Below are 24,985 nucleotides of genomic sequence, written 5' to 3' on the forward strand. Positions count from 1 at the left end.
CTTTTTGTAGCCAGTTGGTGTTCTTGTTGTTAGTTTCCTTCCTGTTTGTCTGATGTAGAGTTTCTCACAGTCTCTGCGGGGGATTTTGTAGATGACATTGGCCCTGTCCATGGCAGGGAGTGGGTCCTTAGTTCAGGTGAGCAGTTGTTGTAGGGTTGTGCCACTCTGATGCCCAGCATTCGTAGGAGTCTTGTGGTGAGTTCCAACATGTTCCTGATGTAGGGTAGTGTGATGAATGTACGGTAGTGTGTAGAATCTTTCTGATGCTATTCGTGTAGTCATCTTCTTCTGACCCAGTTCTTTGGATATCTGTTATCCTTGAACACTTGGAAGAGGTATTCTTCTTCCTCTTGGCGTAGTTCTCTGTTGCTGCAGTGTGATCTTGCCCAAAAAATAGTATTCGCACGCAGCTTCATGTGTGCGCACTGGGATGGTTCCTGTTGAAGTTCATTACTTGATTTGTGTGTGTGGTTTTTCGGTGTACTTTTGTTAGCAAACCCTGATGGGACTGTGGATGGGGAGGTGATGCCTAGTGATATTCTTGCTGGACTGTTAACCCACAGCCCTGATAACGTTCTGGGGATCCAGGTTTGAATCCCACCATGGTAGATGGTGGAATTTGAATTCAGTAAATATCTGGAATGGAGAATCTAATGATGACCATGAATCCATTGTCGATTGTCAGAAAAACCCATTGGGTTTGCTAATGTTCCTTAGGTGCTGCAGGGTCTGACCTGGACTGTGTGCAGCAGGACTGTCAAGTGACAGACAGTGAGCTCTCTTTGACCTAACAAGCAGTTCTCCAGTGGCCATGTGTCTTTTTGTTGACGTTTTCTAACTACCTTAATATTGAGTCAAAAGTTCTTGATTTGAAGTTTGGCTTGTCTGCCTCACTCAGAAAATGAAGAGTCCCAGGTTGTAGGAAGCACAGAATGTGTTTGTGGGGGTGAGTGTTGCCACTGGCACACTGAAGCATTCATGTGATGTAACTCTGTGACAGGGTTGTTCAGTCTCCTTTCTGCAGGCAGTAAGTATGCATCTGCGCCCCCTTCATCTGGACAAGAGTTGATCACAAATTGAAAATTGGAGATCTAGGCTTGTGTGGTTCAACTGAATAAAATCTCTACTGTTTGTTACAGGAAGAACTGGCAAACACCATTTCCCAATTGATACACGCCTTCAAAAATCTGGATGCCAGTAAGTTTCTGCTGTTCTGACCATCAATATCTTGTTCCAGAGAGATACATTGTGAAGTCGTGGATAACATGGCTGGATTGTGTTGTGTTGGGCTTTTCCATCATTGAGGAGCCTCCTCCTCCAGTGAGTTGTATAATTGTCCACCACCATTCACAACTGGATGTGGCAGCACTGCAGAGCTTAGCTCTGACCCACTGGTTGTGGGATCACTTAGCTCTGTCTATCACTTGCTGCTTTCACTGTTTGCTGTGCAGGTAGCCCTGCTTGGTTGCTTTATGAAGTGTTTTTAGGTATGTCTGGTACTGCCGCTGGCATGCTGTCCGACATTCTGTTGAACCAGGGTTGATGCCCTGGCTTGATAGTAATAACAAAGCATAGTATATGCTGGGCCTTGAGGTTACAGAGTTGTACTGGACAACAATCCTGCTGCTGTTAATAGTCTACAGTATCTCATAGGAGCCCATTCTTGAGTTGCTAGATCTGTTTGAAGTCATGCCCCATTTCGTACAATGAAAGTGCAGCACGACATAAAGTATTCGCACCGTGAAGGTGAGACTTTATCTCCACACGGACTGCACAGTGGTCACTTACCAATACTATCATGGACAGTTGATTCTGCAGCCGACACGTTGGTAAGGATGAGGTCAAGCATATTTTCTTCCCTCTTGTTTCCCTCAAGACCTGCCACAGACCCAGTCTAGCAGCACTGTCCTTTAGGAACTGACCAGCCTGATCTGTCGTGTTGCTGCTGACCTGCTGTTGGTGGTGGATATTGAAATCCCCCACCCGGAGAACATTTTGCTCCTCTGCTATCCTGAGCACTACTTCAGTGTTGTTCGACGTGGAGAAAAACTGACTCATCAACTGAGGGAGGGTGTATGTGGTAAACAGCAGGGGGTTTCATCGAGTCATAAAGAATAGAAGAAGTCTACAGGCCCGAGTCTACACAGACAAACAAAAAAATCACCAATGTTACTAACTGTGATCAGAGGTAATGGAGACTGCAGATGCTGGAAAATCCAAGATAACAAAGTGTGAAGCTGGATGAACACAGCAGGCCAAGCAGCATCTCGGGACCACAAAAGCTGATGTTTCGGGCCTAGACCCTTCATCCCCCTCTCTGATGAAGGGTCTAGGCCTGAAACGTCAGCTTTTGTGCTCCTGAGATGCTGCTTGGCCTGCTGTGTTCATCCAGCCTCACACCTTGTTATCACCAATCTTACTAATTCCACTTCCCAGTAGCCTTGAATGTTATGAAATTTCAAATGCTCATCCAAAATTTTTTTGAGGTTTCCACCTCAATCGTTCTCTAGGCAGTGCACTCCAGACCACCACCACCATTTGGGTGAAAGAATCTTTCCTCCAATCCACTCTGAACTTTTACCTTAAAATATTTTCCATCGTTATTGACCCTTCAACTATAGCAAACAGCTGCTTCCTATCCACACTGTCTATGCCCTTATAATCTTTTCCACCTCAAAGTGGTCCCCTCTCAGCCTTCTCTGCTCAAAAGAAAACAATCACAGCCTGTCCGAGATAACAAAAGTGCGGAGCTGGATGAACACAGCAGGCCAAGCAGCATCTCAGGAGCACAAAAGCTGACGCATCTGATGAAGGGTCTAGGCCCAAAACGTCAGCTTTTGTGCTCCTGAGATGCTGCTTGGCCTGCTCTTTTCATCCAGCTCCACACTTTGTTACCTCGGATTCTCCAGCATCTGCAGTTCCCATTATCTCTAATCAGAGCCTGTCCAGTCTCTTTTCATAACTGAGCTGCTCCATCCCAGGCAACATCCTGGTGAATCTCCTCCACTGCAAACCTGTTTTCCCTATACTGTGGAGACCAGAACTGCACGCAATACTCGAGCTGTGGGATAACCAAAGTTCTGCACAGCCTCACATAACCTCCTACTCTTAGGATTTAAGCCATGAATGATAAAGTCAGGCATCCTATATGCCTCCCTAACTGCTCTATTAATCTGCACTGCTACCTTCAGGGATCTGTAGACAAGCACCCCACAGCCCCTCTGTTCCTCTGAGTTTCCTAGCGTTATGCCATTCAGTTTACTCCCTTGCCTTGTTACTTCTTCCAAAGTGCATCACCTCTCGCTTATCAGGGTTAAATTCCAATTGCTACTTACCTGACAAACATGTCCAATCCTTTCTTTAACCTAAGATTTTCTTCCTCACTGTCACATGGCCAATGTTCATGGTATCAGCAAACTAACTTATCAACTCCCACAGGTTGTAATCACCCCGTTCAGAGATGTTACTACACACCCTGGAGCAGTTGGGACTTGAACCCAGATCTATTGGCTCAGAAATAGGTCCAATACTGCTGCATTACAAGAGCCTGAGTTCCTCAGGGTAGTGTTCTTAGCTCCATCATCTTCAGCTGTTTCATCAATAACTTTCCTACATAATAAGATCAGAGGTGAGGATGTTAGCTATTGGCCTTCAGGAAGGAAATCTGCTGTCCTTAACTTTTTTGGCCTACGTGTGACTCCAGATCCATAACAATGTTACTGACTCTTAAGTGCCCTCTGGATTGTTCGGGATGGTCAATAAATGTCCGAGTTAGTAATACCCACTCTGTGTGAATTGAAAAAAATATATATCTGGACCAGTTGTAATATTTCCAGATTTTCTGATAACACAAAACTGGATGGAAATATAATCTGTGGGGAACATGCATGAAGATTTCAAGTGGACTCTGAGAGGCCAAGTGATTGGGCAGCAATATGACAGAATGGGATATGTAATGCAAATACGTGTGAAATTGTCAGCTTTGGCAGAAGAAGGCACGTGTGTGAAATACTGAGAAATTGGTGAGTGTTGGTGTCCAGAGGACTTCTGTCCTTTCCCATAGAAGAGAGCATTCAGATACAGAAATCAATAAAGAAGACAATTGATCACAGGGTCTTTCATCACATGTAGTACAAGAAGTATAAATGTCTTGCTGCAGCAGGACAGAGCTTCAGTGAGACCCCACGTAATGTGTTGTGTGCAGTTTTGATCGCTATCTAAGGAAACATATATTTGCCATCAAGAGAATGTACTGAAGAGTCACTACACTAATTCCTGGAATGGCAAGATTGTCTTGTGAGATGAGGTTGAGGAAACCAGATCTATATTTCTTGGAGTTGAGAATAATGGAAGATGATTCGTTGAAACTTTGCAATTTCTTACATAGCATGATAGGGTTGATGTAAGTGGGATATTCACAGGCTAAGGGACAAGCCATATCAGACTGAGATGTGAGGCTGGATGAACACAGCAGGCCAAGCAGCATCTCAGGAGCACAAAAGCTGACGTTTCGGGCCTAGACCCTTCTCTGATGAAGGGTCTAGGCCTGAAACGTCAGCTTTTGTGCTCCTGAGATGCTGCTTGGCCTGCTGTGTTCATCCAGCCTCACATTTTATTATCTTGGATTCTCCAGCATCTGCATTTCCCATTATCTCAGACTGAGATGAACTTGTTGAGGGGGTGCAGTTCCTGAAAGAGGTGTATAAGATTATGTGGGGCATGGACAGGGTGAGATGCATTCAAGGATTTTGAATGAAGTCAGGGTAGAAATTGCTGAGGCATTTCCCCTAATCTTTCAGACTTCCATGGACTTAGAACATTGAACAGTACAATACAGGAATATGCCCTTCATTCGCAATGTTATGCCGAACATGGCACCAAATTAAAGGAACCCTTTCTGCCTGTATCCCTCCGTTCCTTATGTATTCATCTGCTTATCTAAAAGTTCCTTAAACGCCCGTATTTTATCTGCCTCCACCACTACTCCTGCATTCCAGACTCCCACCATTCAGGGTTTAAAAAAAAGATTTGCCTTTCACTTCTCCTTTGAACTTTCCCCTCTCATCTTAACTGTATGCCCTCTAGTTTTAGACATGGGGGAGATGCCAGAAGATGGAGAATTGCAAATGTTACACTCATATTCAAGAACAGCTGTAAGGCTAGTCCCAGCACAAACAGACAACCAGTTTCACTTCAGTGGTGGGGAAACTTCAAGAAACAGTAATTTGGGATAGAATCAGTATCACACGAAAAGAGGTGGATGGTGAGGAATGCATTTATTTCTAAAATGGAAATCCAGTTTAACTAACTGGGAGGAGTTTTTTGAAGAGGCAATGGAAAGACTCAATTAGGGTAATGCTGTGAATGTGGATTTCCAGAAGACCTTTGATACACTGCTTTGCAACAATCCTGGAGTAGGTTTTAAGTCATAGCATAAAAAGGACAGTAGCAATGTGGAAACACAATTAGCTGAGTGATAGCAAGCAAGGAATAATGGACAATGGATATTTTTCTCATTGGAGGAAGCTTTGTTGTGACATTTCGCAGAAGTCAATATTGGGACCACACAGTGTGGAGCTGGATGAACACAGCAGGCCAAGCAGCATCAGAAGAGCAGGGAAGCTGATGTTTTGGGTCGAGACACTTCTTCAGAAATGGTGGAGGTGGAGGGGGAGGGGAAGGGGATTCTGAAATAAATAGGGAGAGAAGGGGAGGCAGATAAAAGATGGATAAAGGAGAAGATAAGTGGAGAGGAGACAGACAGGTCAAAGAGGTGGGGATGGAGCCAGTGAAGGTGAATGTAGGTGGGGAGGTCGAGAGGGGATAGGTCGGTCCAGGGAGGACGGACAGGTCAAGGAGGCAGGATGAAGTTAGTGGGTAGGAGATGGGGGTGGGGCATGAGGTGGGAGGAATGGTGAGGGAGGCAGGGATGAGCTGGGCTGGTTTTGGGATGCGGTCAGGTGAGGGGAGTGATGTGCAAATGAAGCAATGTTAATAGAAGAAAAAATACTTTCACACAGCAAATAGATAAGGTATGGAAAGCACTGCTGCCTGGAATTGTGGTGGAGGCTTTGTAGAGGAGCATTGGATGGTTATTTGGATAGAAATGGTGGGCGGGGGTATGGGTAAAAAGCAGGAAATTGGCATTAAGTAATAGAACCAGTGCAGGCACAATGGGCCAAATAGCAACTTCCTGAACTCTTAACAATTCTAAGTCTGAGAACTTGCAGATCAGGCACTATGCAGACTGAGGTTCTAAGGAGAAAACAGAATGGGTGCAGGAGGGAGGCGATCTCTGTGTTTTGGGATTGATTGATTTCAGCTGTAAGGACTGCTGAATATCTCCAGTGCGGTCTGTTTGCAACTTGGATTTCACTTGAATTTACTGAGCCATCACTACTTTGTATCGTGTTGCAGAGTTCCTGTTCATGGAGACATTCTTTCAGACAATGAATCGTGAGTGGAATGGAATCGATCGTCTTCGTCTGGATAAATTCTACCTGGTGAGCTTTATCCTATAATTGGATTTCCTTTCACTGATGCTCAGACCCTGGCAGCTACTGGCCTAAAATGAAGATTGTGTATTTGTTGTTCAGTCAGCCACGTGCTATATGGCAGTGACAAAGAGCCACATTGCACCATGAGTGGTGCAGCCCTTGAGCCGCCTCTCTGTATAAAGATCTGTGGCATACTGTAGGTGGCATTCCACCACCACCAAAACCCATCTGAACTAAAAACACAGGTTCCTGCTTTGACTTGAACTGTATGATCCTGAGGCTGTTTATAGCACAGCGCTGCTGGAGTGAATGAGATGAGGTACTTCAGTGATCTGGAACTGAACCCAGGTCTCCTGATTGGCACGGATCAGCTGCACAAAAGGCTGTACTATGAGCTCAGCCATTGTGGAGGTAATGTTTCAAGTAGTGGAGGTTAAAGTGCAGGGTGAATTGTGACTCTCATTGATGTTCTTGCCTGCCTTTGTTCTGCAGCTTATTCGCTTGATGCTGAGGCAATTTCTGGAGGAATTGAAGAGCATGAACTGGGATGACAGGTGAGTGGAGCTTTTGATCACCCTCCTTAAACGCAATCTGTTGAGGCTAATTGGCTAGGCACTGAACAGATGTGAATGTGCACTTGGCTGGCCATGGACTGCCTGTAATGGGACCTAAGCTTTCAACTCAAATTTATTAATAGAATTTAAATTCCATTAGTTGCTGTTGTGGGTTTGAACTTGTTTCTCCAGAATATTAGTCTGGGCCTCTGAATCACGAGTCCAATACAATACCATTGTGCCAATTCCTCCCTTGACATGTTGGACATGTCTGCATTGTTTTAATGATGAGAGTTCTTGGTTGCTGACATTGATGTAATGTAGGATCTATAACTATGGTATCAGTAAACTCAGCTAACTGAAAATACTGTTAACATTTGTAGAAAACTAATGGAAGATTATTTCGTAATTCAAGTGAGCAGTGCTGGTTGCTGCATAAGTCAGTGGAACTATGGATATTTAGATGGTTGCACCATGTATTGAGGAGAGGGATTTCACCTTGTGTTTTCTGCAGTGAGCCTTCCTCTTTTTGTTTGCAGTGTTGTCAACCGATTTTTAAGCTGTGTGACAAATGAAGTGCTGAAACCTACCAGTAACACTGAGGCCAGTGGAATTCGCTTTCATTTTGTCGATATATATCTGCAGGAACTGGCCCAAGTTGGTGCGCACCAGGTAAAGAGAATGAAATCCCTGGATTGGTGAAGTTTTGTAAGGAACTGTTATCTCTGCAATTCTGTCACCATCACTGGTTCTCAGCATCTGCATGCTCTGGGGTGATGTTAATGAAGGCATCCAGCAAACTGGAATCTTGAGTGAACTATGGTGCATCCATACATGAAGTAATTTATTGGCAACTTAAGATTTCAGGTCCCCTCCCCACTTACCTCCTTTCCATCAGCTCTGGTCAAACATTAAGTTTGTGTGAACTCTATTGAAATCGTTCTGGGCATACAGAATGGGCCATACAATTATTGTACTGTAACTGCATTCTCCCTTTCTTTGGCCCAGCTGTCTGCAGACCAGAACCTGAAGTTTATTGAACCTTTTTGCCGAATTGCTGCCAAAACCAAAGAGTGAGTATCATTCTGTCAGTGTGTGCTGTGCGAGACGTTTTTTGTGACCCCTACGTCAGTGGAATTTCCTTGTGCTCTCTGGCATCTTCACCAGGGTGAGGCTGGTCTCTGTAACTTGAGACCACTACAACCTAGATCAATGCAGAAACTCCCTGCTCCACTCAGGGCAAGGAAGGCGACCCCGAATTCCAAGTTACTGTGAGGCACCATGATCCTCAGGTACTGCTGAACCAGTGAGCCTGGACTTAGGCTGCTTCTCAGAACCAAGTCCATCATAACCATGGATAACCAAACTGGGTCTGGAGTATGACTGCATTGGGTAATGGATTGGGGTCTTAGAGTGTTATTCCTCTGGGTGACTGATTGGGGTCTGGGGTGTTATCATGTTGGAGAGCTGCTCAAATCCCAGTGTATTATTACCCTGAACAATCATTGGGGTCTGCTGATCTATTTCTGAATTATTCTAATTCTTATCCCCCATTGTGCTTTGCCGCAGTCGAGTTTTGTTTCATGTGGTCTCCCAAGGAATCTTCGAAATAATCGTGGACCAGGCACCTTTTGCTATTGATGATTTGATCAATGAGCTTCAGGGTGACGAGAATGAGGACGGTGTTTGTGAGGTGCTGAATTCCACTGACAAAGAGGAAGGTCCATCTCTGTCATCGAAGATAAACGGTGAGGAAATGTTCTGTTATGAATTGGGGTGTCTGGCGTATTGGTAGAGTTCTTTGGAATTTCCAATGAGGACAGGAAATTTTGTTTAAACATTCAAGATTCTGAGGAATGTGGTAGGTTCAGCCACTAAGGGGTCATTCTTCCTGGTTGAACAGTGTAGACACACCAGGATAACTGCTGAATCGTTCACTCGGAGGGTAGTGAATCCTTGGAATTCTGTAGACCAGAGGGTTGTGACTGATCAGGCTTAGAGAGAGGTCTTTAGCACTCAAATTATTTGGAGGACATGGGATAATATGTGGAAAGTGAGGTGCTGTGTGTGATCTTGCTGAATGGTGGAACTTGCTCAACGGGACACATGGCTTTTTCCAGCTCCGATTGCTTATGCTCTTAATGCAGCCACAGAGGCAACAAAGGCTGTTTGCTTTGAGCTTTGGGTTACTCCCAACGATTTGATGCTTTGTTGCACCTGGTTTCGGTTGCTGGTTCCTGTTGGAACAGTCTGCTCCTTGGCTCAGCTAGGCCGAAGGGCCTGTTTCTGTGCCGCATGACTCAATGACTGTGTTTGATGATCTCATTTGGAGATTCTGTGCTTGACCTGAGTTCAGGAGACGATCGGTCCTGTGAACCGTTGCTAGGAAGTGCTTGTATGGACAAGAACAGCTGTGACTAATGCTGTTCTTTGTTGAATAGCTTGACAATGCTCCCATGCTTCCTGCATCAGCAAGGCACATGGAGAACCTGGAAGGTTTAGATGTAAAGAATAACCAATTGGGTGACATATTGCAGGCAGTCGTACAGGAATACTGTCATTGGACGTGGGGGAACTGATTATCAGAGAGCTGTTCCACAGGATCTTTGCCATTGAGAATGGGAACAAAATGAGATCCAGAAAGCTATTCTTGATGGTGTGTGCCTGAACAAGACTGGTTTCATGTCTGACAAGAGGCAGCAGTGTGGTTTCACTCTTGCAACCAGGAAATTTAAAATGTTCTGTTTTGGTGTAGTGAGAGTGGAAGGAGCAGCGAATCTGTTGAGAGTGAGTCACTCAAAACCCTCCTTTTCTTAGGTTCTGGGATAGTCAGGTGCCTGTGTTGCTTTTAGCTCTCGGAGCAGCTTTCATTTGTGTGTTAAGCTGCAGCTTGTTGCAAAACAATTTGAAAATTGATGGGTGGCTCATGTTCTCACAGGTTTCACATCTGAGAAGGCTGAGGGGCTGCTGCTGGATGGCAAGGGAGAGAAGCCAAATCCAGCTCAACATGACGATGACATTGGACCTGTGCTTCAGGTATTATTCAATTTGAATGTTAGTGATATCTCTCTTAATTGGAGATTTTAACCAATAGAGGCCACTTGAATGGAATTATCGAATCGTGCACTCGCTGGTTCTTTTTGTTGCCTCACCAAATATCACTGGGCCAGTGTACTCCCATCAACATGCCAACTTATTTTGATGTATGCCTACTGTTATTGGGTATGGGGCTGGACTAGCAATTTGGATTGTGAGAAATTTGAGAAATTGGACAGTGTGTTTTGTGGACTTACAATGGAGTGCATGATCTCCTCAGGTGGCAGAGCAGACTTGAAGGGCTGAATGGCCTTCAGCAGGTGAGAGTCAGTGGATATATGTTTGTAAATGATAAAATCTACCTAACTGCCAGTGTAACCCAACAAGGGAAGAGAGTCTGTCACTTTACTCACACCGACTCATGCATTAACTGTAGCCCTAGTCTGATTTGGAGCTTTGTCATCTTTCTTCACTGTCACTGATCCAGACTCCTAGAACTAGTTAATGTCACGGTGGGTGTCCCTACAGTTCAAGAAGGCAGCTCACTACCACCTTCTCCAGGGTGGTTGGCCTTGCCGGCGGTCTTGAAAATAAGTTTTACCACTGGACAAAGATAACAGTTGCAGTAAGCAGCAGAGGCTTTAACAATTTACAACTAGCTGAAAAGACCCTGGGAGAGGCATTAGCCTGGTGACATCATTGCTAGGCTTTTGCTGTAGAAACCAGGTTCAAATCTCACCTGGGCAAGTGATGGAATTATTTTTCAGTAACAATCTATAAGAGTCTAACGACCACGTAATTGTTGATTATTGGGAAAAACCCATCTGGTTCACTTATTCTTCAGGGAAGAAATCTGCCATCCTTACCTGGCCTGGCCTACATGTGCCTACAGACTCAGCAATCTGGTTGACTTTTGAATGCCGTCTGACATGGCCAAACAAGGCAATCCGTTGTAAGTAACCATTAGAAAGCCTGAAAAAAAGAATGAAACAGGGCAGATCACATGACATCTCTCAAGGCACCGAAAACAGCAGTTGCAAACACAGCCCTGTGAACTCTGCAGAGTCCTCATTCGGTCAAAAATCACATGACACCAGGTTATGGTCCAACAGAGTTATTTGTCAACACTAGCTTTCGGAGCGTTTCTCCTCCTCCACGTGTAGTGAGAGTGGCATCAAGACCCACAATTTATAAATAAAAGATAAAAAGATCATACAACTGATGCGAATGTCTGAAATGGCTGGCTGACTCCCTCCTGTTAAATCTTTAATCAGTTAGAAAGGAGATGTAGGTTTCGATTTGATTAATATGCAAATTGCAGAACTTCTTTCAAGACACTGCCCAAGATAACTAAAGTTTTTATCAGTGTATACAAGAACTCACATTTAAGGTCAGACAATCCATTTTAGTTGTGAGCCCTCGTTTAGCAGCTGTGTTTCAGTTCCAAAGCAGGAATTTAAGAAATGCCCCATTGACTGACTGTGTCTACAAATTGTGGGCTTTTTGGACAAAATAGGACGCGTGTGCAAATGCAGATTCACCCCATAGATTTGTATGTGTCTGTGTCCGTGTGTGCCTCTGTACGTGTGGCTCTGTTTGTGTGCGCGCGTGCGTGTGTGTGGCTCGTGTGCGTGCGCGTGGTCACAAAAGTCTTCCTACCCGATAACGTTGTTTTGAACTGCAAATTATTTTGTCACGTTGGAATATTTCTGTTGTAGTATCATGTTAATTCAGAACGTCTTTGCTGCTTACTATCATGTACAAATTGGACTGGGCAGTATCTTATCGTCCTCTGTTTATTATGTGTGAAGTTCAATTATGAAGCTCTTGCTGACCGACTTTTCCAGCTGTCCAGCAGGGGAAACACTCCTGCCCAGAACAGGAAGCGTCTCTATAAGTTGGTGAAAAAGTAAGTGCCTCTCTTGTACATTTTTATTGAGTGGAAGTGCACATTGACCCTCAGTCTGCACATCTACCCCATTTCACCTTCTGACTTTCACTCTGATCTCTACCCATGTCTCTTGCTGTTCCCAACTCTTGATTTAACCTCACCACTTTTCCACTTCTCTGGACTCGATCTTGCTTCACATGTCTCCTGATACACAGTGTGCCCATCTGCAACCTTTGTTTTCTCTTGCCCTCTATCGCCCTAAATATAACTATTCCAAATAATGTCATTATTTGTATGTGCACAACTGTAGTTGTGTTTGAGTGATGGTTAATTGTACCTATAACCTGAGTAAAATAACACTGTGGAGATTAACTGATAAACACCAGGGATAAATAACATATTCTAAGGTGAGGGAAGTAAAGAATTAGAAAAGTTGGGTGATAAAATTAAGCTTAAATCATGGCAGTGAGGACAGCTGAGAGGTATGTGGGAAGTCCATGCAACTTATCGGTTTCCAAGATGGCCACGTGTACAGGAAGTGCTCTCAACTGCAGAAACCTGAGTCTGGGTTTCAGAAGTCAGCCGGCATCTGTGATGCTGAGAGTTACATGGATAGCACATTCAGAGAGGTGGCCACACCACCGCTCAAAGTACAAGAGGAAAGAAGGCAATACGTGACCACCAGACAGGCAGTTAGTCTCAGCACCCCTGGGGTCCTGTTCATAACTAATCATGCAATGCCAACTTGAAAGCCTCAGTTGAACTTGCTTCCACCACATTTCCAGGCTGCATATTCCCTACCCTAACTCCTCACTACGTGAAAATGTTTTTTCTCATATCACCCTTGCTTCGTTTGCACATCACTTTAAATTTGTTGTTTTGTTCTTGCTCCTTCTAATGAGCAAGAACAATTTCCCCCTGTCTACCCTATTTAGCTTACTCACTCATGATTTTCAAAACTTCAATCAGATCTCCTCTCAGCCTCCTTCTCTCCGAGGAGAACAGCCCTAACTTCTTCAATCTATCCTCATCACTGAAATTTCTCATACCTGGAGCCATTCTTGTAATTTACTTCTGCATTTTCCAATACATGCACATCTTTCCTATAATGTGGCACCCACAACTGTACACAATATTCCAGCTGAGGTCTAACATGGGTCTCATACAAGTTTAAAATCACCCTCCTGTTCTCATACTCTGTGTCCCTGTTAATAAAACTGAGGACAATGTATGTTTTAATAACTGCTATCTCCACCAGTCCTATCACCTTCAATGATCTGTGAACTTATTCACCCAAGTCCCTCTGCTCCTGCAGCCCCTTTAGAATTGTACCTTGGATTTTATATTTCTTACCAACATGCATCACCTCTCATTTTTCTGCATTAAACCTCATCAGCTCACTCCATCAACTTGTCAATGCTGTTTAGGAGTTTCGCATGGTCCTCCTCACAGTTTACAGTTTTTCCAAGTTTGGTGTCATCTGCAAACTTTGAAATTGTCCCCTATACGTCAATATCCAGATCATTAATATAGTAATCAAGAAAAGAAAGGATCCCAATAGGGACCCTAAAGGAACTCCACTGCAAACCTTCTTTCAGTTCAAAAGCCATCCATTTGACCCTTACATTCTGTTTCTAATTGCTCAGCCTATTTTGTATCCACGCTACTACTGACCCTTTTATACCTCCAGTTCTAAATGAAGTTTAATGCAAAGAAATGACAGATGATGCAAGGTTATGCCTCTCATACTACAATCTATAACTTTTTTTTAAACATCTGTGTGACAATGTATATCAAATGCCTCTGGAAATCCATGTACATTATACCAGCAAGAGAGGAGATTGTTGATGCCTTGACCAAAATCTTTGTTACCCTCTTCGCGCCTTTACGTGACTTTTTAAACAAAAGCTCTAAGCTTGTTGAACAGGATTTTACCTTCAGAAATCCATGCTCACTCTTCCTATTCATGCCACTGTCTTCCATATGACTACTAATACTAATTAGGACCCTTGTTTCTAAAGGCTTCCCTCCCACCGAAGTTAAATGAATCGGTTAGTGAACTTGATCAGTGCTGAAATGTTTGTTATTCTTCAGACTTCTGGCACCTCCTGCTTCTCTGGTAAAGGCAATAAGATTGTGGACAAAGTCTCCTTCACCACCATGACTTTGGCAGCACCCTCTTATTTTGTAAGGATAGAACATAGAACATTACAGCACAGTACAGGCCCTTTGGCCCTCAATGTTGTGCCGACCTGTCATACCGATCTGAAGCCCATCTAACCTACACTATTCCATGTACGTCCATATGCTTGCCCAATGACGACTTAAATGTACCTAAAGTTGGCAAGTTTACTACCGTTTCAGGCAAAGCGTTCCATTCCCTTACTACTCTCTGAGTAAAGAAACTACCTCTGACATCTGTCCTGTATCTTTCACCCCTCAATTTAAAGCTATGCCCCTTGTGCTCGCCGTCACCATCCTAGGAAAAAGACTCTTCATATCCACCCTATCTAACCCTCTCATTATCTTTTATGCCTCAATTAAGTCACCTGTCAACCTTCTTCTCTCTAATGAAAACAGCCTCAAGTCCCTCGCCTTTCCTCGTAAGACCTTCCCTCCAGACCCGGCAAAATCCTAGTAAGTCTCCTCTGCACCCTTTCCAAAGCTTCCACATCCTTCTTATAATGCAGTGACCAGAACTGTACACAATACTCCAAGTGCGGCCGCACCAGAGTTTTGTACAGCTTCACCATAACCTCTTGGTTCCGGAACTCGATCCCTCTATTAATAAAAGCTAAAACACTGTATGCCTTCTTAACAGCCCTGTCAACCTGGGTGGCAACTTTCAAGGATCTGTGTACACGGTCACCGAGATCTCTCTGCTCATCTACACTACCAAGAATCTTACCATTAGCCCTGTACTTTGCCTTCTAGTTACTCTTACCAAAGTGCATCACCTCACACTTGTCTGCATTAAACTCCATTTGCCACCTCTCAGCCCAGCTCTGCAGCTTATCTATGTCTCTCTGCAACCTACAGCATCCTTCGTCACTATCCACAACTCCACCGACCTCAGTGTTGTCTGCAAATTTACTAACCCCTCCTTCTACGCCCTCATCCAGGTCATTTATAAAAATGACAAACAGCGGTGGACCCAACACCGACCCTCGCGGTACACCACAAGTAACTGGTCTCCAGGATGAACATTTCCCATCAACTACCATCCTCTGTCTTCTTTCAGCAAGCCAATTTCCGATCCAAACTGCTATATCTCCCACAATTCCATTCCTCCTCATTTTGTACAATAGCCTATTGTAGGGAACCTTATCGAACGCCTTGCTGAAATCCATATACACCACATCAACCGTTTACTGTCATCTACACAGAGTATAAATTCAACAACTCGGTTATGCCCCATGCCTCTGTCTGTAAATCTCCATTTTGGTCTCTCGTTGATCCTGCTCCTCCTATGACCATTGTCTTATTTTCATTGTGTCTGTCAAAGACTTTTGGAATTCCCTTTGTTAGCTGCTAGGTTTTTGTTTTCTCTTTACTTTTATTTTGTCTCTTTCTCTCTCCCGTGTTCTTTTTCTTTCTGATCTTATTTCTGTCTCCTTTTCCAGCAATGAAACTCTGGACTTGTTTGCCCTAACTTTTCCGCTGGAGGGCGTTTACCTTGACTGTACCTGAACCATCTGCTCCTTGTACACCTTGTTGTGTAATTATTCTTTTTCCTGCTAACCCCTCATTACAAACACTGCTACTCAACTCTATCCTTGCAGATAGGATCGCTGTTGGAGTTAGGTGCAGGTTTATGATAGACAAGAGAGTACAGATTTGGGGGTAGGTAGGAAAGTAGATTGAGACCACAATTGGCCCATCAATGATCTTATTGAAAGAGGGTAGGCACAAAGAGCAGACGGGTCTTTGCTAATTCACATTTTCACATGTTGCATGTCTTTATGTAATTGTTTTCCTTTTCTGCCTTTTTAGGTTCCGGGATTTAGCTGAAGGTGAGGATGGATGGCTTTGCTCAGTTTGTCACTGTCACTGGTTTTGCTGTTCACTTGATATTTTTTCAGCTTATATAAAGGGACAATTGCTTTTCCCCACTTTGGTCACTTTTCACAGTTCTGGCCTTACGTGTGTTGCAGGAAAAGTTTTGGAAAGGATTATAAGAGATAGGATTTATAATCATCCAACAAGCAACAATTTGATTGGAGATAGTCAACATGGATTTGTCAAGGGCAGGTCGTGTCTAACAAACCTCATTGAGTTTTTTGAGAAGGTGACCAAGCATATGGATGAGGGTAGGGCAGTTGACGTGTACATGGACTTCAGTAAAGCCTTTGATAAGGTTCCACATGGTAGGCTATTGGAGAAAATACAGAGGCATGGGATTGAGGGAGATTCAGCAGTTTGGATTAGAAACTGGCTTTCTGTAAGAAGGCAACGAGTGGTTGTTGATGGAAAATATTCAACCAGGAGTCAGGTCACTAGTGGTGTGCCTCAAGGATCTGTTTTGGGACCACTGCTGTTTGTCATTTTTATCAATGACTTTGACGCAGGCAAAGGTGGATGGGTTAGTAAGTTTGCAGATGACACTAAAGTCGTTGGAGTGGTGGACAGTGTGGAAGAATGTTGCAGGTTGCAGGGAGACTTGGATAAACTGCAGAATTGGGCTGAAAAGTGGCAAATGGAGTTCAATATGGATAAACGTGAGGTGATGCACTTTGGGAAGAATAATGGGGAGGCAGAATACTGGGTCAATGGAAATATTCTTGGTAGTGTGGATGTGCAGAGGGATCTTGGTGTCCATGTACACGGATCGCTGGAAGATGCCACCCAGGTTGATAGTGCTGTTAAGAAGGCTTACGGTGTTTTAGGTTTTATTGGTAGAGGGATTGAGTTCCGGAGCCATGATGTCATGCTGCAACTGTACAAAACGCTAGTGCGGCCTCATTTGGAATATTGCGTGTAGTTCTGGTCGCCCCATTACAGAAAGGATGTGGAAGCATTGGAAAAGGTGCAGAGGAGATTTACCAGGATGTCGCCTGGTCTGGAGGGAAGGCTTATGAAGAAAGGCTGATGGACTTGGGTCTGTTCTCATTGGAGAGAAGGAGGCTAAGAGGGGATTTAATAGAGACATACAAGATGATCAGAGGATTAGATAGGGTAGACAGTGAGAGTCTTTTTCCGAGGATGATGTCAGCTTGTACAAGGGGGCATAGCTACAAATTGAGGGGTGATAGATTTAAGACAGATGCCAGAGGCAGGTTCTTTACTCAGAGAGTGGTAAGGGTGTGGAACGCCCTGCCTGCCAATGTAGTTAAGTCAGCCACATTAGGGGCATTTAAACAGTCCTTGGATAAACATATGGATAATGATGGGACAGTGTAGGGAGAGGGGCTTAGATTAGTTCACAGGTCAGCACAACATCGAGGGCCGAGGGGCCTGTTCTGCGCTGTATTGTTCTGTGTTTTATGTTCTAACTTTGAGATGTGCAGAACTGAAGGATAATGTGGGGAACTTGGTGCTGGGAGGCAGAGAATGTGGACCAGATTCTGAATGGGTGTTTTGTCAGTATTCACCCAGGAGAAGGATATGGAGGATAGTGGAGCATGCTAATATGTTAGGGCATTCTGAGGTCAAGAAAGAAGTAGTGTTGGGTCTCTTGAAGAACATTAAGGTGCATACACCTCCAGAGCCCAATGGTGTCAATCCCAGGTTGTTGAGAGAGGCAAGAGACGAGATTGTTGAGGTCTTGACCAAGATCTTTGTATTATTGCTAGCTATTGTATTATTGAGGGCTGGCAAGTAGCTAATATTCTTCCCTAATATTGTTCCTTTGTTCAAGACGGGCAATAAGGATAATCCAGTAAACTGTTGACAGGTGAGTTTCACATAGACAGTTGGGAGCTATTGGAGGGAATTATTAGGAATAGAATTTATGTGCAGTTGGAAAAGCATGACCTAATTAGGGACAGTCAGCATGGCTTTGTACACGGCAGGTCATGTCTTACTAAATTGACTGAATTTTTTGAAGGGGTGATAAAGGTGATCAATGAAGGTAGAGCAGTAGGTGTTGTCTACATGGATTTTAATAAGGCTTTCGACTAGGTCCCTCATGTTAGGCTCATCCAGAAGATTAAGATGCATAGGATCCACGGGGACCTGGCTGCTTGGATTCAGAATTATCTTGCCTGTCGGAGGCAGAAGGTAGTGGTGGAAGGTTGTTTTTCTGGCTGGACGTTTGTGACTAGTCGTGTTCCACATAAATCTGTACTGGGACCTCTGCTGTTTGTGCTTTATATAAAAGACTAGGATGAAAATGTACATGGATGGGTTAGTAAATTTGCAGATGACGCAAAGACTGGTGAAATTGTAGATACTGCAGAAGGTTGTCAAAGGATACAGCGGGATATAGATAATTGCTGATATGGACAGAGAAATGGCAGATAGAGTTTAATCCAAGAAAGTATGAGATACTACGTTTTGGGGAGATCAATTGTTAACGAAAAGTATACAGTTAATGGCAGGACCCTGAACAGCATTGATGTACAGAGGGATCTCACTGTTCAAGTTCATAGCTCCCTTAAAGTGGCTGTGCTAGTAGATAGGGTGGTAAAGAAGACATATGGGATGCTTGCCTTTATTGTTTCGGGAATCGAGCAGAAGAGTCAGGATGTCATGTTGCAGTTTTATAAGACTTCGGTTAGGCCACACTTAAGAGTATTGCATTTAACTCTGGTCGCCACATTACAGGAAAGGTGTGGAGGCTATGGAGAGGTTCCGGATGAGGTTTATCACGCTGCTGCCTGGATTAGAGTGTATGAGCTATAAGGAGAGGCTAGAAAAACTCAGGTTATTTTCTCTGCAGCAACAGAAACTGAGGGGAGACTTGATTGAAGTGTACAAAATTATGAGATGCATAGATAGGGTTGACAGTCAGAATCCTCCCAGAGTTTAAATATCTAATACAAGGAGTTATGCACTTATGGTGAGAGAAGGAAAAGTCCAAAGGTGATGTGAGGGTGAGTTATCTACACAGAGTGATAGACATTTGGAGCACACTGCCGGTGGTGATGGTGGTGGAGGCAGATACCATAGGGCCATGTCAGAGACTTTTAGATGAGCAGGCAGAAGGGATTAGTTTAATTTGGTGTCATGTTTGGCATAATACTGTGAGCCGAACAGCCCATTCCTGTAGTGTACTGTTCTATGTTTTCACTGCTTTGTGGAGCTCGCAGCTGGGAAGATCATATTTTCATGTGACTTGAGAGCCTGGATGAATGGAGGAGTGTGCTGCATTAAATTGCGTTAACAGGAAAGGGTACCAATATAAATTAGGACATTGGCTATTTTAGAGAGAGGATTAGTTGATGACCTGATACTCTGGGAAGCTCCAACTGAATCCAACTTGTCAAGAATGTGATACCAAATAAAAACCGTATTGCTGTAAATCAGGAATAAAAGCACAGTTGATGGGAAAGCTCAGCAGATCTGGCAGCATGTGTGAAGTTAGGAACAGAGTTAACGTTGGGATCCGGTGACCCCAGTTCTGTGGAAGGGTCACCGGACCCCAACATTAACTCTGTTTTTTCCCTTCTGGACGCTGCCAGACCTGCTGAGCTTTTCCAGTAACTTTGTTTTTATGTCAGGAATATGAGTTAATTACTGTTTATTTTCTATATGTTTCTAGAGTGACAGTGAATAAAGAAGGATTTATTCCTCTAAGTGTAAATGGAATTGTCCTTTTCATGCACGAGAAGGGATTTTTCTAATGAAATACTGTGGTGTTCCTGTGCTGGGTGTGTTTGATGGGGACAGTGTAGAAAGAGCTTTACTCTGTATTTAACCTCAAGCTGACCTTGTCCTGAAAGTGTTTCGTGGGGACAGTGTACATGCAGTTTTGACAATGTCAGTGACCAGCAAGACAGGTGCTGTGCCCCCCTTTTTAAAGTCAATGTAGCCTCACCTGGAGCCCTCCATTCATCCTAAAGTGTTCTTATTAAGGAGCCGACTCGCTACCAGGGTTAAAGAGTCATGCTGTGAAAGTTTATGGAAACCACCATAATAAACCAGAGTAAATGTTCCGTCAACTAGGTGGGCATTAGACACAGCCAGACCAGTTGCAGTTTATAATCCCATCTGAGAAGAATTGATTGACAGAAAAACCTCTTAATGTGCATTGAACTGTGTTAAGTAGTTTTGTCCTGATAATATAATATTAATGGAATTCCGACATTACAGTTTGGCTCTTTGTGCATAGTCTGATTTTATTTTTCGTATTTCTTTTTGTAGCTGTATTCGGCTAAACCTTTATTCCATTGTTATTGCAAGTTATTTTCTTTTGAAATATTTCTCTAGTTTCTTTTTGGAAATAATTACTCAGTTTGCTTTTACCTACAGGCAGCACATTGCAGCTCACCATGAGTTTGTGAAGCAGCTGCTGTTCTCTCTGTTACTCAGTTATAGTGAGAATCCCTTAGAACATGGTTCAAGATTCCTCAAATACACTTAGAAAGCTTTGAACTAATAGCTCTCAACTTCACTTTGCCTGTTGAAAATAGGAGTTTTCTTATAACCGAGTCCAGGGTCCATCTATAATGTGCTTCATGTTTTGAACCCTGCGAACTGCATAATAACAGAGCGGCTCTGCAGTGTTCTCTTGATTTTTCTTTTATGCTTTGCCCCTCTATTTACAGGCTCCGCGTCACCTTTTTTGTTTCTTTTTAATGGTCACTGTGAACTTGCTTTGTATTGATGAAATGTAAAATTATGCTTTAACCACAGGAATATTTCCACAAGATGACTTCCCTGAAGATTTGTCAACGGATGAGGAAGATGAAGATTCCTGGAGGAAGAAGAAAAAGAGGAAACACCGAGTGGAAAAGTTGGAGGAGGAACTGGAAGGAGTGGGTAAGTGTTTTTTTCTCATCTTCATTGGGGTGGGAGGTGGTGGAGAGCAGGCCCATGTTTAAGAAACTTCAGCGGGTAAGTTAGTGTTATGCTCCCAGCTAAGGCCATGACTGCACACATCAGAGCCCAGTGTGAAATCAGGCTTGGTAGATCATTTTGTTTTCACTTAACAAGGTGAAGTGCAATGATGGAGATTGGTTTTAGCAATAAAAATTTTTATTCGGCAGAAGAAATACTAATAAAATAGAATAAACAAAGCTGTTTACATACAACACAATTTGAAAAATTTTGAAACAGTATTTAAATACAATTCCATCTGTACCCACCACTGTCACGTTAACAGAACTCAAAACAGCAGAGAGAATATACTTCTTTATCAAATCAATAAGTTTGACTCAGCTGTTTCTTTCGGTTCCTTGACTTGAGAGTTTGATAGCCTCTTACTTGATTATGTTCACAACTCAGCTTAAACCCTGTTAGCTTCAAATAATCCCTTCAGGGTTCTAACTGAGCACTTCTGGCCCAGAGCTTTAAACTGATACCCTGAAACAGAACTTATTTCCTAACTTTTCTGAACTAACTCCTTCAGGAGAAACTTTTTCATACACTGAAATTCACCCAGAATGTTCAAGAGCAGAGGAACCTGGTGTAAGTATGTGCACATATCATTGAAGGTGGCAGGACAAGTGGAGAGTACAGCTTATAAAGCATAACGTAGCTTGGGTTTTTATTAATCGGGGCATAACATACAAGAGCAAGGCGGTGATGCTGAACTTGCACAAGACACTTGTTAGACTTGTGCTGAAGTATCGTGCAAGTAAAGTTACCGTAGTCCCAGAGAGCCATAGGACTGTTTCATCATTGGAGAAAGGTGAGTGCTGGTGGTTTAACCTCAGGATCATACACCTAAGGTGAGAGGAGAGGTTCAGAAGGAAGAGTCCTTCATGGTAATCTCAGTCAGTACAGGAATTGAACCCGCACTGTTGGTGTTACTCTGCATCATAAGCCAGACTTCCAGCCAAGTGAACTAACCGACACCCAGTTTTGTGTACGGTTCTGGGTGCCACATTGTAAGAAAGATGTGAATGCATTGGAGAAAATGCAGAAGAGATTGACAAGAATGATTCCAGGCATTAGAAATTTCAATTATGGGAATAGATTGGAAAGGTTGGGACCTTTCAGGCACCTGTCCTGCCACTTTCAGTGTTCTGTTTGAAGAGAAGAAGGCTGAGGAGATTTTATATATTTTTATCCAGAATATTGAGAGTCTGGATTGAGTGAATTGTGAGAAACTCTTCCATTCACCACAGTATTTAGAACGAGATGGCATAGATTTAAAATGATTTCCAAAAGAAGCAAGGGTGATTTGAGAAAAAGTGAGTAGTTAGGGCGTGGAATGTACAGAGCCATACAGTGCAGATGAGGCCCTTCAGTCCATCAAGGCTGAACTGACAGGTGAGAAACACCTGACCTTCAATCTAATCCCATTTACCAGTATATGGCCCATTGCTTAGAATGTTATGACGTGCTAACTACTCATCCAGGTACCTTTTTAAAAGATGTGAGACAATTTGCCCCGGCCACCCTCCCTGGCAGCACATTCCAGACTATCACCACCCTCTGGGTTAAAAAAGAAAATTCCTCACATCCCACCCCCCCTCCCCCAAAACCTCGTGCCCTCACCTTGAACCAGTGTCCCCTTATGACTGACCTTCAATTAAGGGGAACAGCTACTCCTTATCCATTCTGTCCATGACCATCATAATCTTGTACACCTCAATCAGATTGTCCCTCCGTTTTCTCTGCTCCAATGAAAACAACCCAAGCCTGTCCAACCTTTCCTCATAGCTTGCACTTTCCATTCCAGGCAGCATCCTGGTGAATCTCCTCTGCACCCGCTCCGATACTGTCACATCCTTCCTGTAGTGTAGGAACCAGACTGCACACAGGACTCTAGCTGGGATCTCACCAAAGTCCTATACAACTCCAGCATGACTTCCTGCTTTTGTAATCTATGCCTTGATTGATAAAGGCAAGTGTTCCATGTGCCTTTTTCACCACCCGACTAACATGACCATCCACCTTCAGAGATCAGTGGACAAACACTCCAAGGTCCCTTTGTTCCACAGAACTTACTAGTACCATGCCATTCAGTGAATGCTTCCTTGTCAAATTACACCTTCCAAAGTGTCTCACTTTGTATTTTTCAGGGTCAAATTCCATCTGCCCCTTATCTACCCATCTGACTATCCCATTTATATCTTCTTGTAGCCCAAGACACTCAGCCTCACTGTTAACCACCCAACTAATCTTTGTGTCATCTGCAAACGTACAAATCCAACCCCCAACACAGTCATCTGTATTATTTATATGAATGTTGAATAATAGGGGATCCAGCACAGATCCCTGTACGCCACTAGACACTAGCTTCCAGCCACTAAAGCAGGCTCTATCATCACCCTGTGTCTCCTACGACTGAGGCAATTTGGAATTCATTTTGTCAAGTTACTCTGAATCCTATGTGCATTCGTTCTCTTGATAGGTCTCCAATGTGGGACCTTGTCCAAAGGTGTTACAAAAATCTATGTAAACTACATCAACTGCACTTTCATCATCTACACACCTGGTCACCACCTTGAAAAAAATGAAAATTTGTTAAGTATGTCCTCCCTCTTGCCAAGCCATGTTTACGGTCTCTGATCAAGCCTTGCCTCTCCAAGTGGAGATAGATGCTCTCCTTCGGAATTTTCTCCAGTAGTGTCCTTACCACTGACGTGAGAGTGACTGTTCTGTAGTTCTCTTGCTTACCTCTACAACATCTCTTAAATATTTGAATCACTGCCCAGTGATGTGTTGGAGGCAGATTCAGTTGCATTCAAGAGAACATTGTTTCAATCCAACTAATTAACGAATATGCAAGGGATTGTCGGGGGGATGGCAGGAGAATGGCATTAGGTACTCACTTGGAGGGCTGATGCTATTCATTAGGCTGAATAGCTGCCTACTGTCTTATTACTATTATGATCTTATGCTGTGCTTGTGACTTCTGTGCAGTTAGTTAGAATTGTTGTTCTGACTGGCTGTTTGTGATTTATTTTCAGATAAAAAGAAGTCAGTAAAAAGACAAAAGAGAAAGAAAAAGCCTTCCAAACAGAAACTCCTTTCAGTCAGCGACAGGACTGACGAGCTAATAGTGGAAGATGGGAGTGAAGGGTCTAACCCTATAGAACAGGAGCCTGTACAGATAAGGAAGAAAAAATTGAGAACCACAAAAATGAAGCAGAGGTTGTTGAGTGATACAGTCAGTGATGACCATTTGGAGGTTAGAGGTCAGGCACAGAAAAATGGCTGCAGTGACCAGTTGAGTCCGCCTGTTCTGGGTATGCTTCCTGTGACATCTGATGTCGACTCTGTGACACCCACAGCCAAACTGAAGAGGAGGAGAAGGAGGATTCACACTGACTCCGAAGGGAGCAGTTTTGCTGAAGACTCAGCACCAACCGAACCTGTTGTTGGGAAGAAAGTTAAAAAATTGCTCGTGAAGCTGAGAAAGCTGCAATCCAAGAAGCAGGCAGGGGGTGACCAACCTTCAACAAACCAAGCAGCAGGCAGGAGAAAGAGGAAGGGGAAAGAGCTGACTGAAGGAACCAGTGATAGCAAAAAGCTGAAAGTCAAAAACTGTGTAAGTTGAAGTGGTCCTCAATCTCTTGCTGCAGTGGTTGATGAATTTAGCAGTGGAGATGATGTCTGACAGTCAGGATGATGCTCTTCACCCTGTCTGACTGCTTTCATTGTAACTTTTTTTTAAGTTCATTCACGGGATGAGGACGTCACTGGCCAGGCAGCATTTATTGCCCATCCCTAATTGCCTAGAGGGAAGTTAAGAGTCAACCACATTGCTGTGGGTCTGGAGTCACATGTAGGCCAGACTAGGTAAGGATGGCAGTTTCCTTCCCTAAAGGACATTAGTGAACCGGGTGGGTTTTTCCAACAATCGGCAATGGGTTCATGGTCATCATTAGATTCTTAATTCAAGATATTTTTACTCTCTGGCTGTCACAAACTCAAAGTTGGGGCTATGTCAG

General features: G+C 43.6%; 1 protein-coding gene across 2 annotated transcripts in view; it reads left to right on the forward strand.

Annotated features, from left to right (window-relative positions):
- The window catches only part of LOC125456996 (ribosomal RNA processing protein 1 homolog A), a 53,572-nt gene that overhangs the window by 2,339 nt on the left and 26,248 nt on the right, over positions 1 to 24,985 (forward strand). For both annotated transcript variants that reach the window (XM_059650017.1, XM_059650016.1), the window contains exons 3-13: positions 1,140 to 1,197; positions 6,418 to 6,503; positions 6,990 to 7,051; positions 7,591 to 7,723; positions 8,060 to 8,124; positions 8,621 to 8,799; positions 9,990 to 10,087; positions 11,899 to 11,996; positions 15,972 to 15,991; positions 20,775 to 20,900; positions 24,002 to 24,582. In XM_059650017.1, the coding sequence (XP_059506000.1) occupies positions 1,140 to 1,197; positions 6,418 to 6,503; positions 6,990 to 7,051; positions 7,591 to 7,723; positions 8,060 to 8,124; positions 8,621 to 8,799; positions 9,990 to 10,087; positions 11,899 to 11,996; positions 15,972 to 15,991; positions 20,775 to 20,900; positions 24,002 to 24,582 (1,506 nt within the window). The remainder of the gene's footprint in view (positions 1 to 1,139; positions 1,198 to 6,417; positions 6,504 to 6,989; positions 7,052 to 7,590; positions 7,724 to 8,059; positions 8,125 to 8,620; positions 8,800 to 9,989; positions 10,088 to 11,898; positions 11,997 to 15,971; positions 15,992 to 20,774; positions 20,901 to 24,001; positions 24,583 to 24,985) is intronic.

The sequence above is a fragment of the Stegostoma tigrinum genome, chromosome 12 (assembly GCF_030684315.1).
Source record: "Stegostoma tigrinum isolate sSteTig4 chromosome 12, sSteTig4.hap1, whole genome shotgun sequence".
NCBI lineage: Eukaryota > Metazoa > Chordata > Chondrichthyes > Orectolobiformes > Stegostomatidae > Stegostoma > Stegostoma tigrinum.